The sequence below is a fragment of the Cricetulus griseus genome, chromosome 2 (genome assembly GCF_003668045.3).
Source record: "Cricetulus griseus strain 17A/GY chromosome 2, alternate assembly CriGri-PICRH-1.0, whole genome shotgun sequence".
NCBI lineage: Eukaryota > Metazoa > Chordata > Mammalia > Rodentia > Cricetidae > Cricetulus > Cricetulus griseus.
In genome coordinates, this window is record NC_048595.1 from 266610918 (window position 1) to 266627774 (window position 16857).

Here is a 16857-nt window from a genome sequence, read left to right on the forward strand (position 1 = left end):
CAGAAGCTTCAAGTCTCTGAGTAGAAAAACTGCAGTATGCAGTTGAGAGTACCTGTCTGCTGTCAGAGTGGAGATGCATTGTTTGGTTCAGGGTACCTGTCTGCTGTCAGAGTGGAGATGCACTATGTGATTCGGGGTACCTGTCCGCTGTCAGAGTGACACACATGCACTCAAGCTGAAAGTGAAAGACTTGAAATTTGGGTGTGTGTGGATAAGACCTAGCTGTCATCACATGATAAAAAGAGAAAGTGCTTACAGAACCCATGTGGCACTATTGCATGCTCCTCCCTGTGATTCAGCCATGGAGGAATTCAGTCTTAGTTCATCGTGACAGCAGAATGTGCTGAGCTTGGGGTCATTGGAGTACCGAGACAAGCTGCTTTGTGTTCTTTTCCTTCTGATCTGTAAGTGGCTAGGGAAATTAGCCAAGATAGAAGGAACAGGAAACAAAGCAAAGGTGAGCACAGGTACATGGTGTCTGTGGTTTCAGTGGATAAAATGACTCAGAGATGAATACTTCTGCACTGGGATCAAATCACGTATCTTCCTCTTTCAGTGTACTACAATGTCAGTGTCAGAAACCAGGCCCAATTTGGTGGCTCAGTGTAGTTGGCCACCCACTTCCAAACTGTCAGTCTGAGTTCAGTCCCTGGGATCCACGTAATAGAAGTAACCCCTAAAAGTTATCTTCTGACACAGAATGAATAAATTAAGTGTTAATATTTAAAAACCAAAAGTCATATACTTAATTTTTATTTAGAAGAATATAAAAAGCCTATAAACTTTACTGGCTCATACTTTATTTTCCATTGTTCTAATATAATTATGAAAACTGGTAAGCTGCATAGCTTAATAAACCTCCATTCTGGTTTCTATAAGTTTCTTTTAAGATTTCATTGATTAGTTCTCTGTGTTGGGCTATTTTCTCCTGATTTTGTCTTTGGTATCACATGGACAGCACAGGTGTAAAGAAAGACTTAGTCCATGACAGGTTAGTCCTAGCATCCTGTAGCTCTCCTGAGGGATGAGTTGTTCAGTAAGCTTGCATGTTTTCCCTTTCCAGTTTCTTCCAACTTCTGTGCACTTAATTTAACTCCTTGATATCTTTCCTTGACAACTGTTTAACTTCTCAGGTCCGTGTGATGTTATAACTTTTCATTTTCTTTGTATTGTACATGTTGTCTTGTTACTCTAAGATACAAAAGATAGAGTAGTGTTCTATGAAAAAAGCTTTGGTCCAGTTGGAATGGACAGGAAGATACACAGCTGTGGGATGATCTTGACTGAAGATACAGTGAGTATGGCCCTCATCAGTTGTGACAAGTCATAACGAAGATGGGCAGAAGTGAAGCAATTGGAAATGGAAAAAGGGATCAGGTCACACAGCGAATGTGCCTACCATGGAACCCTCACCAGCTGCCTTTGCATGGCATGTAGTGTCTGTTTGCTGAGTTTGTCTGCCTTTTCTTTATACATGCCTGAATTTGTCAGTAAGCTTGGATATATTGGAGAGTTACTAAGGAACTCAGTGAAATGGAAGCGTGGGGACTTGGGATATTCAGTTTAGGTAATCTAAATTCAAAATTACTTTTCTCTGTGTGTGTGTGTGTGAGAGAGAGAGAGAGAGAGAGAGAGAGAGAGAGAGAGAGAGAGAGAGAGAGAGGTGGGGGGGAGGAGGGAGGGAGGGAGGGAGGAGAGGAGAGAGAGACCTGGAACTTGCTGTGTACATGCTAGCCTGGAACTCGAGAATTCAACTGCCTCTGCCTCCCAGATGCTGAGATTAAAGTATGTGCCATCATGCCTGGTAGTTATGTTATTTTAATATGCTTTATGGGAAACCACAGGAGTCACAAAAATAAAATTTAGTTAATTCATATTTTCCTTATTCTATATGATTTTGTATGGTAAATTCTTTATGTGGTGTGGTGTGTTATTCTTAAACACAACAGCGGGGGTGGGTGACAAAAACACTCAGAGGCAGGTCCTTCAGGTTCTGGAGGTTAAAGTTGGTTGTTGATATCGTAGGGTGTGCATTGTTACTACAGCCACTGCTCCTGAGGAGTTAGCATTTGAATTTGTGACCACATGTCAAAACTGAAGTAGGCCCTCCTCCTTTCCCTCCCCCCACCCTGCAACCTAAGATGAGTGTTGAAGAATGAGGTAATGGTTGTATAACTCTAGTCATTGTCTGCATTACATTAGAATGTGAACTAATATCTTTGTACCCTCCTGTTATTTAATTGGGCAACCATTGAATTCTTTAATGAGCCCAGGTTTCTTAGTTTATGCAATAATTATATTTCCTATTATAGCATGCTTGTAGAACATAAATTAGACAACTTTTTCCCGTGTGAGACTTCATAGTCTTATATTTCTAAGATTTTGCAACTAGCCTAGTTTTTCTTTTATTAATATATGTATATTAGTGTTTTGCCCACATGTATGTCTGTGTCAGGGAATCAGATCACCTGGAACAGGAATTACCAACACTTGTCATGTGGGTGCTGGATATTGAACCTGGGTCCTCTGGAAGAGTACAGAGTGCTGTTAACCACAGAACCATCTCTCCAACCCCTGTTAACATATTTTTTCAAACAAAAGTTCATTGGAAATTCAAAAAGGCCAATTACACCTCACTTATGGCAAACTTCTATGCCATTGATTAATGCTTTGAGGAATCAGCTTCTGGGCAGGAGTAGAAATGCCAGAGTGTGTTTGTGGTAAGGAAGAAACTGCAGCATCTCCACAGTCATTGCTTAGTGTGTAGCAGGCTTGATTGTCACATAACTTGTTAAAACATGATAAAGAGGCTGAGAAGTAGGCTGCCAGTGCTGGTGATGCTAATGGAATGTTTGCCATGCAGGAAGACTACCATAGTGACCCATGCAGAAGTGGGATCCTTGTCTGTTAGTCTCTTCTAGCTGGGTTTGCTTTGTTCCCTACTCTTGATTGTATTTATATCTTATTTCACCTTATTTTTTCAATTCATGGCCCGGAGGGTCTTAACCAGTTTATTTAAATGGCCTAACCAGTCACTAACTACAGTTTCTATGATTATACTTAAGTACATTGTTTTAATTTAAATTTTGGTTTATGTCCTTCTCACAAAGAAATATAATAGTTATAAGCAATAGTCAAGAGAATGCACATGTTTAGAAATTCATGAAACTATCAAAAGAGCCAAGGCTCCAGAAACATGTTAGGAATAAAATAATCTAGGTAATAGACAGCTTATACGTGGAAGAACGACACATGGACTATGAGTGGCTCCTTAAGACTGGCCCTGAGTGAGCATAGTCCCGGAAGGTGTTAATGGAGCGCTGTAAAAGGCTTGTGGCTCTGATAAACAGCACTCTCTCCTTCTGTTTGTGATCATGGGATAAAAGCCCTGTGCTCGTGTGTTCGTGTTCATTTACAGCATATAGTGTGCTCTTAAGATGGAGATCTCATTCCCCAGGAAGCATTTCTGGGTAAGATTAATTGCCCTTTTAAAATCAGTGTTTGATGTATTCCTTTGCCCATATCCTGGTTTGCTTTGACCCCCTTTGACCTGACCTCACTGCCTGTTACCACCGCAGCTATCAGAGCCCTTCAGCATGATGTATGCACTTCAGACTTCAGCCTGTGCTTTCTCCTGTCACTGCATCCAGTCAGTTGGCATCTTGTTCTTGGCCATAACAGAGGTTGGGGAATTCATCAGATAGAGCAAAATTGTTCAAAAGAGTTAGTGGTAATCAAAAAAAAAAAAAAACTTATTTCCTTGTTGGTTTTAAAACATCTTTAGAATTATTAAATATTTCTCAGAAAATTTGTTTTTGAATCATAAAATAACCCTGAAAACCTGCAATCAGTCCATTTGACCTTAGCTTTCTCTTCCTGCATACATAGAGGTATGGACCTCAAAAGGGATTAATTCAATTGAAATTTTCTCATGAAAGGCTGTGTTTCTTTGTCTTCCCTCTTTTTAGCCCCCTTTTTAAACTAAGAGAGTCCGTTGTATTTGTCAATTAGAAAGAAATTGCAGGATATCCCTAGAAGCTTGTTTTACAGATCTCTTGTTTCAGTTGGCTGGGACCTGAGGACTGGTTCCCAGCAGGCCACCATTGCCTGGTGTGAGCCCCCAAGTGCCAGTGTGAGGGAGGTGTAGCAAAAGCTTGAATGGATTTTGCTTTGTTCTAGTTGAGTATTTTTATCTTTTCTTTTTCTTTTGCTTTTTGCTTTTCAAGGCAGAGTTTCTCTGTGTAGTTTCTCTGTGTAGCTCTTACATTGGTCGACATCTAGTACCCACGTAATTAACGTAATTAACTTATTACCATACCTTGCAGCATATGCCTACCTTTTCTTGATCTGCTTGCTCTCCCTACTCTCCCCGTGACTCTCCTCACCCTTGTGGTCTTAGTAGCCCTGCCTGACCTAGAATTTCTCTGTGTGGGCTTGAACTTTGTCTCTTCCCCCTGTCTTGCTGGGACTCCAGGTATGTGTCACTCCCTTCAGTTTACAAATGCTGGGGATCGAACCAAAGGCTGTGTGCACAGTAAGAAGCCTCCTCCACATGAGGTATACTCCAGACTCATTTTCTCTGTCTTTTTCTTTTTTGATTTTCAAGACAGGGTTTCGCTTTGTAACAGCCTTCAAGTCCTGGAACTGTCTCCCTGTAGACCAAGCTGGCCTCAGAGTACTCACAGAGATCTTCCTGCCTCTGCCTCCCAAGTGATGGGATTAAAGGTATGTGCCACCAATGCCCAGCTGGGCTCTCTTCTTAAATATTTCATTCAATTCTCCAAGGAGTACTAGAGATGAGTCTTTATTCCCTCTGTAAGATGAAGAACTGGAGACTCACATCTAACAAAGGATTCATAGTTAGTAAATGTTGATGGCTAATGTCTAAAGGAAAGATTTTGCTGTTCTGACATAAGAGAGTAAGAGATTGACTAGAACTGTTGGGACTCTGTAGACAAGAGGCTCACAGTCTGGCCGGTGAATTAGGTGAGAAGCGACCTTGGGTTCTACACAGCAAGCAGGACCTGGGCTATGTCTTAGCACACATCAGGCTTCACAGCATTACCAACTGGGTCTCCTTGGGAAATGTGATGGTTGGATTGGTTCTACAGAACATCTAAAACAGACTGTACTGCAGAGGTTCATGAAAGAGAACCCAACTTATGTGTTTGTTTTCTGTTAACCTCTCTCTTGCTGCTGATGGTCTATCAGAATGTGAACTATGACTTAGTGTGACACCTTTACTTCCTATATAAGGAAATCTCAAAGGAATAAGGTCATTCATTCCCAGGGATTTAAGTGTCTGAACTCCCAGGGTCTGTTCATAGCACTGGTCTACATGATTGGCCTTTCCTTTATGTCTGATTTATACTGTTGTGTGCATTTGTATTTGCTGTACATGTATCTGTATGCAGGCAACATATTTTATAGATGCATTGTGTGTTACCATTGTTTTTAAGCCTTTACTATTTATTAGCCAATAGGATTTTTCCTGTTTTGTATTTTTTGTTTGTTTCAGTGTACTGCTACCATTCTCATATAGACAAAATGTGCTTGAATACATATGTGTGCATTAAAATTTTCATTTTTAGTGTATGCGTGTGTGTTTGTGTGCAATTATGGTAGGATGATATATACACCATCCTGGTAACCAAACCCAGGACCTCTGCTGCAAGAGCAGAACCAGTCCTTAGCCATGGTGTGGTCTCTCCAAACCGTAAATATATTTTCCTTAAAAGACAACTATTGTAACACTATTCACTTTAAAAGTAGCTACTGATTTTTACTGTGAGGATACCTTCCAAAATAATATTGTATACTTTTCAAAATTGAAAGTCCAAACCCTATTGCAGATGGAAGTGTCCCTCGGATCCCTAACTTGGAAGGTTCCTCATGCAGCAATGTTAGAGTTGGAACCTTTGAAAGGCTGTGGGCCTTTTCTTGCCTGTCCACTGTCTTGGGACATCAGATGAAGGCCCACTCCACTTGCTAGTACCTGGACCTTCACTCAGCCGCAGAATTGTGACTGTTCTTTAGAAACTCCCCTAGCTGGATGGTGGTAGTATACACCTTTAATCTCAGCACAAGGGGTGTAGAGGCAAGCAGATCTTGATGAGTTTGAGGCCAACCTGGTCTACAGAGCAAGTTACAGGACAGGCTCCAAAGCTACAGAAAAACCCTGTCTCAAAAAGAAAGGAAGGAAGAAAGGAGGGAGGGGAGAAGAGAAGAGAAGAGAAGAGAAGAGAAGAGAAGAGAAGAGAAGAGAAGAGAAGAGAAGAGAAGAGAAGAGAAGAGAAGAGAAGAGAAGAGAAGAGAAGGAATATCCTGCTCTGAGAAATTGTCCAAGAGTAGTGCAACCTAAGACAGGACTGGACTAAGCACCAAGCTGGGGACAAAAATATTGGGACTGTTGAAGTTTGATGATAGACTACCTAATAGTTTGATATCATTTTAAATTTTACTAACTACACAATAGTTCTGTGAAATATATTTGTTAGAAAATGTACATCACAAATGGAAAGTTATGGCAGAATAAGAGTCACCCTGCAAAAGTGATATATGAATGACCACAACTGCCTCTCTTGATTACTATCTTAAACGTTTGCCTAACTTAGAGCTTCTATTGTATGAACTTTTTTCTGGGGGAACAGCTGTCTTCTGCTCATCTCAGATAGGATCAGGGACAGATCCAAGAAAGGATTAAATCCAAGTCTAGCTTGGTGACCAGTGGGATGTGACAAGCATTGTGTATAAATGCTCAGGATGGGGCATGGCTTGTGAGCCCATCCCCATTTCCACAGTGGAAAGCTAATGGGCTCAGTCTAGTGCAGATTTTTTGGTAATCTCAGATGCTCACATTTCCAAAGGCCACAGCCAGAGGACAACACTCGACAGACTTCCATATACTGGAAACTCCAGTGGAGGCAGAGGTAAAACCTGCTAGTGGAGGCCTTGCCTTGCAAGCCCAAGACCCTGGTTAATCTCGCATCACCCAACAGACAAAAGGCAAAATTGCAAGTAAGAAGTGTACAGTGGAGTCCTGAGTCATCTGCTTTGAGTGATGTTTCCAATTTCAAGTATAAAGTCTAGAATCAGAAACACAGACATGTTTACTAAATGTGTTTAGTTTAGCAATCTCATCAAGGGCTCCCTTTCTCTTGTTAGAGGAAGGTAGGAATTAATTCATCGCTATTCTTTTTGTTCATGTAGATAATTGCCAAATTACCCAGCCATGCTTTGTTGTTGTTATGGAAGCATAAATTTAGGTGGCAACATACATACTTGTTATTTATTTGGGACTACTTGTAGCCTTTACCTCACTAACTCCAGCAGTTCTGCAGTCACACACTGCCCAGTGGTGGGGTGGCCATCAGACCCAGTTCAGAAGATGTTTTGGCAGCCCACCCCACCTGCCACTGTGAAACTCCACTGCATTATCACAGTGTATCAGTACCATATTAGCTGCTGGGGACATCCGTGAACAACAGGAGCTCTGATTACAGTCCCAAGGAAACCCTGCCCCATCCCAAGAATTCTCTGTTTACAGTTACTTTTGAAGGGAAGTCAGAAAGTAAACAAAAGAATAAATACCCATGATGTGTTTGGATTGATGCATGCAATGACAAAATGTCTCACATCTTTGTCTTATTTTGCTTTGCTTTTCTTTGTTTTGAAATAGGGTCTGAGTCTGTAGACTAGGCAGGCTTTGAACTAAGACTGCCCTTGTGACTCTGCCCCATGTGCTCAGTTACAAACATGAGCCACTGTCCCTGATCATATCTCGCATCCACAGTTGTTCAGTGATGGGTAAAGCAGAGAGAGATCCAACTTAGTTATGCAGTTCAAGCAACCTGAAAGCCAGAGAACTAGTGTTTGCCTGCCTATTGCCATGATGGCATGATATGCCAGATTGGACAAAGAGCTAGGATGGTTCTGATGTTCTCTGGCTTGCACGGTGTGACTGTTGTCACACAGTGAGAGGATTAGTCTCCTCTCAAGCATGAGTGCATCAATGGATGGGGCACTCGCATGTGTCCACTCCAGTTAAATGCTGCTTTAGGAACTGTGTTGAACAGTGAGGAGTGACTTGTTAGTTTTTCTGTCTTGGAAAAAGATGGCTCTGGCTTGAGAACCTGTACACAAAAGGAACTTTTACTCTCACCACGCTTTCGTTTTTTGACTCGGTTCTAAGAAGGAGGAAATTCTGAGAATATTAAAATAAAGCTCAAAGAAATATATAATAAGAATATTAAGAGAACCGTACTGGAATTGTTTCTAGATATTCTAAGAAAGATTTAATATGGTAAGACCTTGGCAATCTAGAACTTGGAAAGATGAATCAATCATTCTAGAGAACTCTAGTGTTCGTCCATCTTACACCAATTCTTCAGGGTTCAGTTTGTTGATGGCTCTGACCAGTGTCATGAAGCTAATCATTGTATTAACTATGTGATTACAGCTGTGTAAAAGAATTACATAGATGCAACAAAGATGGCTGGGAAGCTGGAGGGATAACTAAGGTGTTAAGAGTACAGTGCTCCTTCAGAGGACCCAACCCAGATCCCAGCATCCATATTGGACAGCTCACAATTGCCTGTAACTCTAGGTCCAGAAGATCCAACATCCTCATCTGGCTGCCATGGGCATTGCACTCACTACATGCACAAATTCACACTCAGACACACATACATTAACTAAATAATAAAAAAGGAAAATTAAGATTGCTAGGGAAATGAAAGCAATAGAGACAGTTTTTAGTTTCTGGAGTCATGAGGCAGTAGTCTGTCCCCCAAAGTTGTGCTGAATTGTGATAGGTATGTGGGGAAGCTTTGTTTGTTCTCTCTCTCTCTCTCTCTCTCTCTCTCTCTCTCTCTCTCTCTCTCTCTCTCTCTCCCTCCCCCCCCCCCCGGTTTCTTTATAGGTTCTGCTCTTAGGTGCCAACCAGGCCCTCCTGTACCTTAGCACAGTGGGGATTGAAAGGCACTTGGAATACAGCGGCAAGGACAGCAGTAGCTGGAGTGCTCCTGTCCCATCAGAGAATTGGGCCCTCTTGTCTTTTGTTTCCAAAGATGTGAGGGGATTGCCATTGTATTTTGAAGACAGTTAAAGAATTCTTTTCCTTTTTGAGTAATTTTTGTTTGGTCTGGAGTGGTTGTTTTGGGAAGAGGGGCTCGATACATAAGGGATTTTGTTTTGCTTTTAATTAGTTTCAGTGTAGGGGTGGTTGGGGTGGTTGCCCATGTACCATGTGTGTATGTATGGAGGTCAGAAGACAACCTGGGGACTAGGTTCTCTCCTACCCTGTGGGTGTCAGGGATCAAACTCAGACCACAGGCTAGCCCGTAAATGCTTTTTATCTGCTGAGCCCAGCAGCAGGCGCTGTAGTACTGTTTTTTGTTTGTTTGTTTGTTTGCTTGTTTTTGGTTTTTCGAGACAGGGTTTCCCTGTGGCTTTGGAGGCTGTCCTGGAACTAGCTCTTGTAGACCAGGCTGGTCTCGAACTCACAGGGATCCGCCTGCCTCTGCCTCCTGGGTGCTAGGATTAAAGGCGTGCTCGCCTGGCTTATAATACTGTTTTAATTAGCAATTGAGAATTAGCAAAAATCCATCAGGTTTGGTTTGGTGACTCTGAAGACAGACTGCTGGTTCTCTGTAATAATAGTTTTAATTGTGCTTTTGTTACTTCCAACACTTGAGCACATTGCTGATAATCAGCAAAGCTCCCATCTGTTAAACATCCTCTCAGATTCCCAGCGTGTGTGGCCCACCTCCACGAGGTTACCATTTTTAACAGCCTTCTACAGTGGTTTTAAATGTGTACTAGAATACTTTTGGTCAGTGGGTTCAACCTGCTGTTTTCTCCAGGATAGTTTCACTAACGTCAATCTTGGGCAAGCACAGTAATTAAGAAAGAACAAATACTTTCATATAGCAACAGAATTTTTATCAGAATTCATTGCAACCTCAAGTTTCTGTTCAGGATGAGACATATTGCAACATTTAAACTTTCTCCTCGTCTTCATTTCCTGTTGAGGGGATAAAACAAGTTTTCAATCTATTTAATTCACTAAGGAATCTGAAAAAGCAACAGATTATCTTTTCTTGGTGGTTTTCATTTCTATTGATTACTCTTGGATTTCTTTCTTGGAACAGATGGAGAAAAAAAGAACCAAGTGATGATTCACGGAATTGAGCCAATGCTGGAAACCCCTCTGCAGTGGCTGAGTGAGCATCTGAGCTACCCAGATAACTTTCTTCATATTAGCATTGTCCCCCAGTCAACAGATTGACAGAGCAGCTCCTCGCTGGATGGTGGAATCACCTTGAGTCAGCATGTCACCCTCGCTTCAGTCAGGTTCAGTGGTGGTGGAGACACGTGGCTGCCTGCAAGCCTAGGAGGAAGAAGATCCCAAGAGAGATAGGGCAGCCTGGCAGGTCTGACTGGGCACCACCACTGCTTTGCCACACTGCCATCATTAAACTGAGCTGAGACACAACAGGACCTGGAGTGTCTTTTCCTCTCATGAAATACAATGCAGCTGAAGCCTTTGCTCTAGGAATAACATGGAAACATGTGCCACAGTTTGTATTTCTGACTAACAAATAAGCAGGGTATTTCCTAAGGTGACCGTGCTTGAACCTTAGTCAAGAAAGTGGAAACATTGGTTGAATTTTCAAGAAAATTAGACTTAAGAAAGTAAAAGAGAAATTGCTGTCAATAACTTACAGTAATTTTTTTGTAAAAGATCAAATTACAGTAAACCCATCTTTCCTTAATGAGAATTTCCTGTTTACAGTCAGTCTATTGGTATGCAAACAATCTTGTAACTTTGATAATGAACAGTGAGAGATTTTTAAATAAAGCCTCTAACTATGTTTTGTCATTTAATAACATACAGTTGTCACTTTTCAAGGACACCCTGAATCCCATATAGTAAGTCTCTTTTTATTCTGTGTTCCAGTTCTCCCTGGTATGGCAAGGGTGCAGGTCATAGGGCAACTTGTCTCAGGAGCTATTGTGGGATTTATTACTGCAACTTGAAGATCTGTCTTCTGCACTAAAGGTAGAAAGAATATGAACTGCCTTGGCTGTTTTGTTGGTCATTTTAACCCTGTCGAATCATAGTATTCCAATTGCTCATCTAAGGTAATCTTACGTATTTTGAAACTCCCATTCCTCTCCTTTGGTATCTGGTTGGTTGGTTGGTTGGTTGGTTGGTTTGGGTTTTTTTGTTTGTTTGATTTTTGGCTCTAGGACTATTGTGTCACTGTGGTCCCCTGTCAGCCAGTTTTTAAATCGTGAAGGTGACCTGTCTCTAGACTGCAGTAGCTTTTCCTTATCATTACCAAAACCTCCAGAGGTTCCTGGAACTCCTCCCACTCTGAAGGAAACTTGCTGCAACCTATGGCCAGCTGCTTGGAGACTCCTACAGTTGATTTGTGAGCTAGCTTTATGTCCACATTGAATGTCAACCCATCTGAGTATGCACAAAGACAGTATCATAAAATAATGGTTTTAGATTCTATAATAAAAATGTTTTCTTATAAACTTATGTGATGACTCAAGTGAGATCCTGTTAGTGCTCCTTACCTACCCTTCCCCCCCCCAAAGTCTTTGTGATTTTTCACTAATTAACCAGATTTATCCACAAAATGAGATAAAGTGGATCAAAGAGCAAATATCCAAAAATGGAAATTAAAATAGTAAAAGAAGTAACATTGGGTACCAGTCACAGAAAAGTAGAAGAAATTTGGGTGACAAAACAAAGTGCCCTTTTAGTAAAGGCAGGAAAAAATAGTGATGCTTGAGTTACATAAAGAAAAATCCACTGACTTGTATTTTTGCAAGACATTGGTCTAAATATGATTGTTCACGTTACAAGTGTTTATTCGTCTGCTGAGTTTGGGGATTTTCCCCTTGGTGTTTTGACAGACTGACAAGAGCATCACTGAGCAGAAGGGTCATATGCCAGAGAGCCCTCTCTGTGAGGCGTGGTCAGAAGGTAACCATGGTGATTTTACAGGTGACACTGGAGGGATGGATTTCTGGGGTATTTTAGAGCTGCTGGCCTTCCCTTCCAGATTAATGAAGTAAATACCACCCAGCCACAATAGCACCATAAACAAACACCTATAAAACCAGGTGAGCCAAGGGTCCAGTGGCCAGAGAAATGTCTGCCATCATTCCTAGAAGTTGGAGGTGAAATATTTATAGAGCAATATCAGGATTTCCCTCATCTTCAGACTGTAAGTTTCTCAGGAAAAGGATGAGGGCTAGGTCTCAATAAGTGGCTTACTCTTGGGGGAGGGGGATTCAAACAATAGTGAGTTATCACTTACCTTCATCATGTTACTCAGTGCTTAGATGACCTCAGCTCTGAGCATAGATGGGGTTTAATTAATAGTCACTATGTTTTCCTGTGCTATCTATTGGGATTTAGCATAAATGATGATGCACAGAACATGTTCCTATCTAAGTATGAGGAGGAATGGCCCTGGACCGTGTTAGGATTTTCCCATCAGAAAAGCTGAGTGGATTATTCTAAGAAAAGAATGTAGATTTAACATTGAGTTACTAGCTTTTTCTTCTTCTTCTCTTTTTTTTCCATTTCATTTATTTGGGAGGGGAGCACAAATGCATGCCACAGCATGAGTGTGGAGGTCAGAGGAAAACTTATGGGAGTTGATTCTCTCCTTCCACCTTGTATGTTCTGGGGATTGAACTCACATTGTCAATCTTGACAGCAAACGCCCTTAACCCATCAACTTTTTAATGGTTGTTTTTCTGTGGCATGTTTGCTTAAAAGTATATTTTCAGATAACCTGTCTTCTCAGTTTTAAAAATTTGGTGCATGTGTCTCATTCGGGAGAATGCAGATCACTCTTTATCTTCTGTTGATGCTTGGGTCTGAGAGAAGTTGGGGAGCCTGTTACCTGTGCCAGCATAATTCAAATAACAGGATAAAATTCTTGGGTGTGATTGGAGAAAAATCAGAACAATTTGGACTCATTTGTACACAACCACCATGACGAGAGTTGTTCACAATGCCTGTCTCTGAGTTCTGTTCCTCTTTGTGTTTTCTAAACATATTCATCTGGCCTGAGAATACTCCAGAGGAGGAGAAGGAGGAGGAAGGAGAGGCATGCATCTTGTTCGTGTTATTGGAGATCAAATGACACTCTGTAATTGCCGGTTGTCTTTTTGATGCAGAAGTGACAGGCTGGCAGTATAAGCTGCACGTCAGAGCTTTGATGGCTTTAGGCTGGCACATGTGGTGGGGATGCTGTCTCAAGCTGGGCAGCAGTGGGAATCCCCAGGTCAGGTAGTCTGAAAGCAGTACTCTTCAGTGTGCTGTATTGTAAAGCTACCAGGTTCACAGGTATGTGAATCACATGTGTTGCTGTTGAGTCAAGGTCTCTCATATCCTAGGATGGCCTTGACTCAATGCAGCTGAGGATGCCCTTGAACTTCCCTGCCTCTACCTCCCAGCTCTGGGATTACGAGTGTGTATGTATCACCCCATCTATTCATCAGATACATTTTTTTTTCCTATTGGATATTTTCAACTTGCCCATCTGAATCAGGGAACAGCTATAGGAAGTCTTCCCTGTGCACCTGCGTATGACAAAGGGTCCTTCTCAAGCACTAGCAAATGTACTAATGCCTAGTATTATAGGCCTAACCCTGCAATCACAAAGTCAAACATTCTGTGCTTAGATCCTGGAGATACTCACTAGATACATGGGTTTTAATACTGAAACATTTAAATTTAGAAATATTAGAGTGATACAGATAAAAGTAAGTCTTGGAATTTAGGAATATTCAGTGTGCTCTGAAACATCATCTGACCCCTAAAAATGCTTGGTGCAAAGCTTTCTCCTACCTCTAATCACAAGGCCAAAAAAAGACCTATCTACAAAACGGCAAAATTGATGGTTAGTAGCATTTGTAAGTAGGTCTTGTATTCCTGTCAGAGTTACCAGCTATAAAAATAGGACAGACCTTGTCATTTAGAAATCAGTGTACAAAGTTCAGTTGGTTGGGGTTGGCATCACCAATGAAGACGTGCTTACTCAAATCTCTCAGTAGGAACCACTGTGGACCAGGTCCTTGCGTCAGCCCACATTCATTTTAGCTGTAGTGTCGACCACAGCACAGGCCTGTTTCAACCTCACCCTGAGCAGCCCCTAGGTTGCTATTCTGAGCCAGCATCTGGAGCCCTTCATTAGTCCTGACCTTTTCATAGACGGTTGGTTTGTGTCATGCTTGTGCTTGCGGCTGTCCTTCTGAAAATGAGAGTGGTTGAATCCAGCATTTCCCTAACTCTTGAATAGAACCCTTGCCCCCAGTCTCCCAGCAACCATTAAACTAGGGCTGTAGTAAGTCATTGGTTCAGCTGACTCAGGGTTTAGAGCATGACTCTTAACACCCTCCCACCCTCCACCCCCCACACCTCTGCCACTTTAAGGTGACTCTAGCTGTTTGAAAAGAACTCAAGCTAACTCATCTCCAAGCCAAGCATTTCTAGTTGCTCATTCCTTCATTGCATATGTCCCATTTTGAATATCTGGTATCTGCCAAGTAGTCAATAATTTAGAGAATGCCCCTAAATCTGTGAGCATGAGAAAGGGAATCAGATGTGTGCACTGGCTCTCAGGCCCTGGCATGTGCAGCAGGTGTCTTTGACATCTAGCTGGCTCTGGACTTGCCTGAGTTTGCCATGACTGTCCTGTGTTCTGTGTCACTGGAGGCTTTTGTCTGTACCAGGCTCTGATGTTCATGCTGTTTATCTGTTGGTGGCTAACACTTCTACAGAAATAACTGATGTGTAGATCTGTCTACTCCCTCTCATGTTGTAAGGAGTTAGGGAAGCTTTATCCCATAGCTACCAGCCTTTCCTTATTTCTCATAACCACATCTCACTTTAAAAAGTCATCTTGGTACCTGCATTTCTCTAACTCTTCCTGGCACTGTTGAAATTTCCTGCCATCTCAAGTCTCTGATAGGGCTTCAATGATACTGGTTGTCACCAAGGCCTGGAACAAACTTTAAAAGGTTCGGGAACCAATCAGCTTGAGATAAACAAATGACTAGGGGGCAGGGCATTACATGGGACATTAAAAATGAGACAAAGAAAATGCCAGGTGAATGTAATTAGCAGCAGGCCACCTCAGACACGTGCAAAACCCACAGGTTAGTTCTATTATTTTCTTTCTTTCTTAGTGAGGGTCTCGTGAGCTGGTACTTGAAATTATGACTCCTGCCCTGGCCTTCGAGGCAGCACACACCACACTCAACAACCACATATGAAGTAAGGCCATTGCTGCAGTGGTATGCTAATTGCTCTTATGTGCTCGACATACTCTGGATTTTATAGAAGTCCATGTAACATACTTACTTAGAGATACAGGGAAAGGCCGGGCGTTGGTGCACGCCTTTAATCCCAGCACTTGGGAGGCAGAGGCAGACAGATCTCTTGTGAGTTCGAGGCCAGCCTGGTCCCCAGAGCGAGTGCCAGGATAGGCTCCAAAGCTACACAGAGAAATCCTGTCTCAAAAACAAAACAAAACAAAACAAAAAAAGACAGAGAGAGAGAGAGAGAGCTACAGGGAAAGAAATGGTAGCAGATGTTCTGGGATAAACAAGTGTCTGTGAGAAGGCAACAGGCAGAATTTAACTGCAAAGAAAACAAGAAAAGGCAATGAGAAAAATTACAAGTGAGGCAGTGGTCAAGACTAGCTTTGGGCTGTGGTAGATGACACTGGATTAATTTGACTCTAGCACATTTGACAATTGACCACACCTTGTTTCATTCTTCACTTTCTTCACTGGTCACCACGCCCTGCTGCTTATCTCAACCCCCTTCTCAGTTTCCTTCCCTTCTCACCTTGATTGTGGTGTCCCAGCATTCACCTTGGGGCCTCTTCCTCTATGGTACTTGAAGTCATCCCAAGACTTTTTTTTTTTTTTTAATGTGTCTATGTGAGCACGGTGGCTTATGCATTTAATCCCTAGAAGACAGAGGCAGGGAGATCTCTGTGAGGTGATGCACACCTCTAATCCCAGCACTCTGGAGGCACAGGCTGGTAGATCCCCGTGAGTTCAAGGGTAGCCTGGACAACATAGTGAGTTTCATGGGAGCCAGGGATATATAAAGAGACCCTGTCTCAAAAAAAAAAAAAAACCAAAAAGTGTATGTGGGTAGGCTTTTGTGAAGATGCCAGAGCCCACAGTCACCAGATGGTGTCAGATCCCCCCAAACCCTATTGTTAGAGGTGACTGGGTGCTGGGAACTGAATCCAGGTCCTCTATAAGAGCAGCCAAGGTTCTTACCTACTGAGCTGTCTTCCCAGACCCACGCTTTGGAACATTTAACACCCTCGTTATCACCAGCACTCAGCCACCTACTTGACATCTGTGTCAGGTATATAGCAATTCCACCTTGAGCGGCAGAGCAGAATTCTTGACTCCCCCTGCCTCATACCACCACCTGTCCCATTCTTCCCCATCTTAAATGCTACTCACCCCTCTGGTGCTGAAATGTGTATGTCAACATTAGCACTACACTTGCCCTTCTCCACCATCCTGTGTCCGTCAGTAAGTCTCGGAGAGTCTGTCTACCTTAAAATGTAACACATCTGTGATAATCTGTCACCCTCACTTCTGTAACATAATGCTCACCGGCCAGCCAACATCTCATCCAGTTCACTGCAGTAGCCTTTCACGTGTCTCCCTACGTCCCTTCTCGGGGGAAAGCTGAATCAACTGCAGCTGAGTTGGAAACCATACTCTCAAGTGTATCCTTTGCTGTTTCAACCCTGTGTGCTATTTAAGACACATGAATATGAAACAGCGTAT

The 16857-nt window shown here is 42.2% G+C and overlaps 1 protein-coding gene across 3 annotated transcripts in view; it reads left to right on the forward strand.

Annotated features, from left to right (window-relative positions):
* Atg5 (autophagy related 5) overlaps positions 1–10892 on the forward strand; it is a 101191-nt gene extending 90299 nt beyond the window's left edge. For 2 of the 3 annotated variants that reach the window (XM_035440371.1, XM_035440372.1), the window contains exon 8: positions 4607–5595. In XM_035440371.1, coding sequence (XP_035296262.1) covers positions 4607–4794 — 188 coding nt within the window. In that variant the 3' untranslated portion in view covers positions 4795–5595. Of the gene's footprint in view, positions 1–4606; positions 5596–10151 lie in introns of those variants that run through there. The other variant, XM_027401894.2, reaches the window with a different exon arrangement.
* The last annotated feature ends 5965 nt before the right edge of the window (positions 10893–16857 follow it).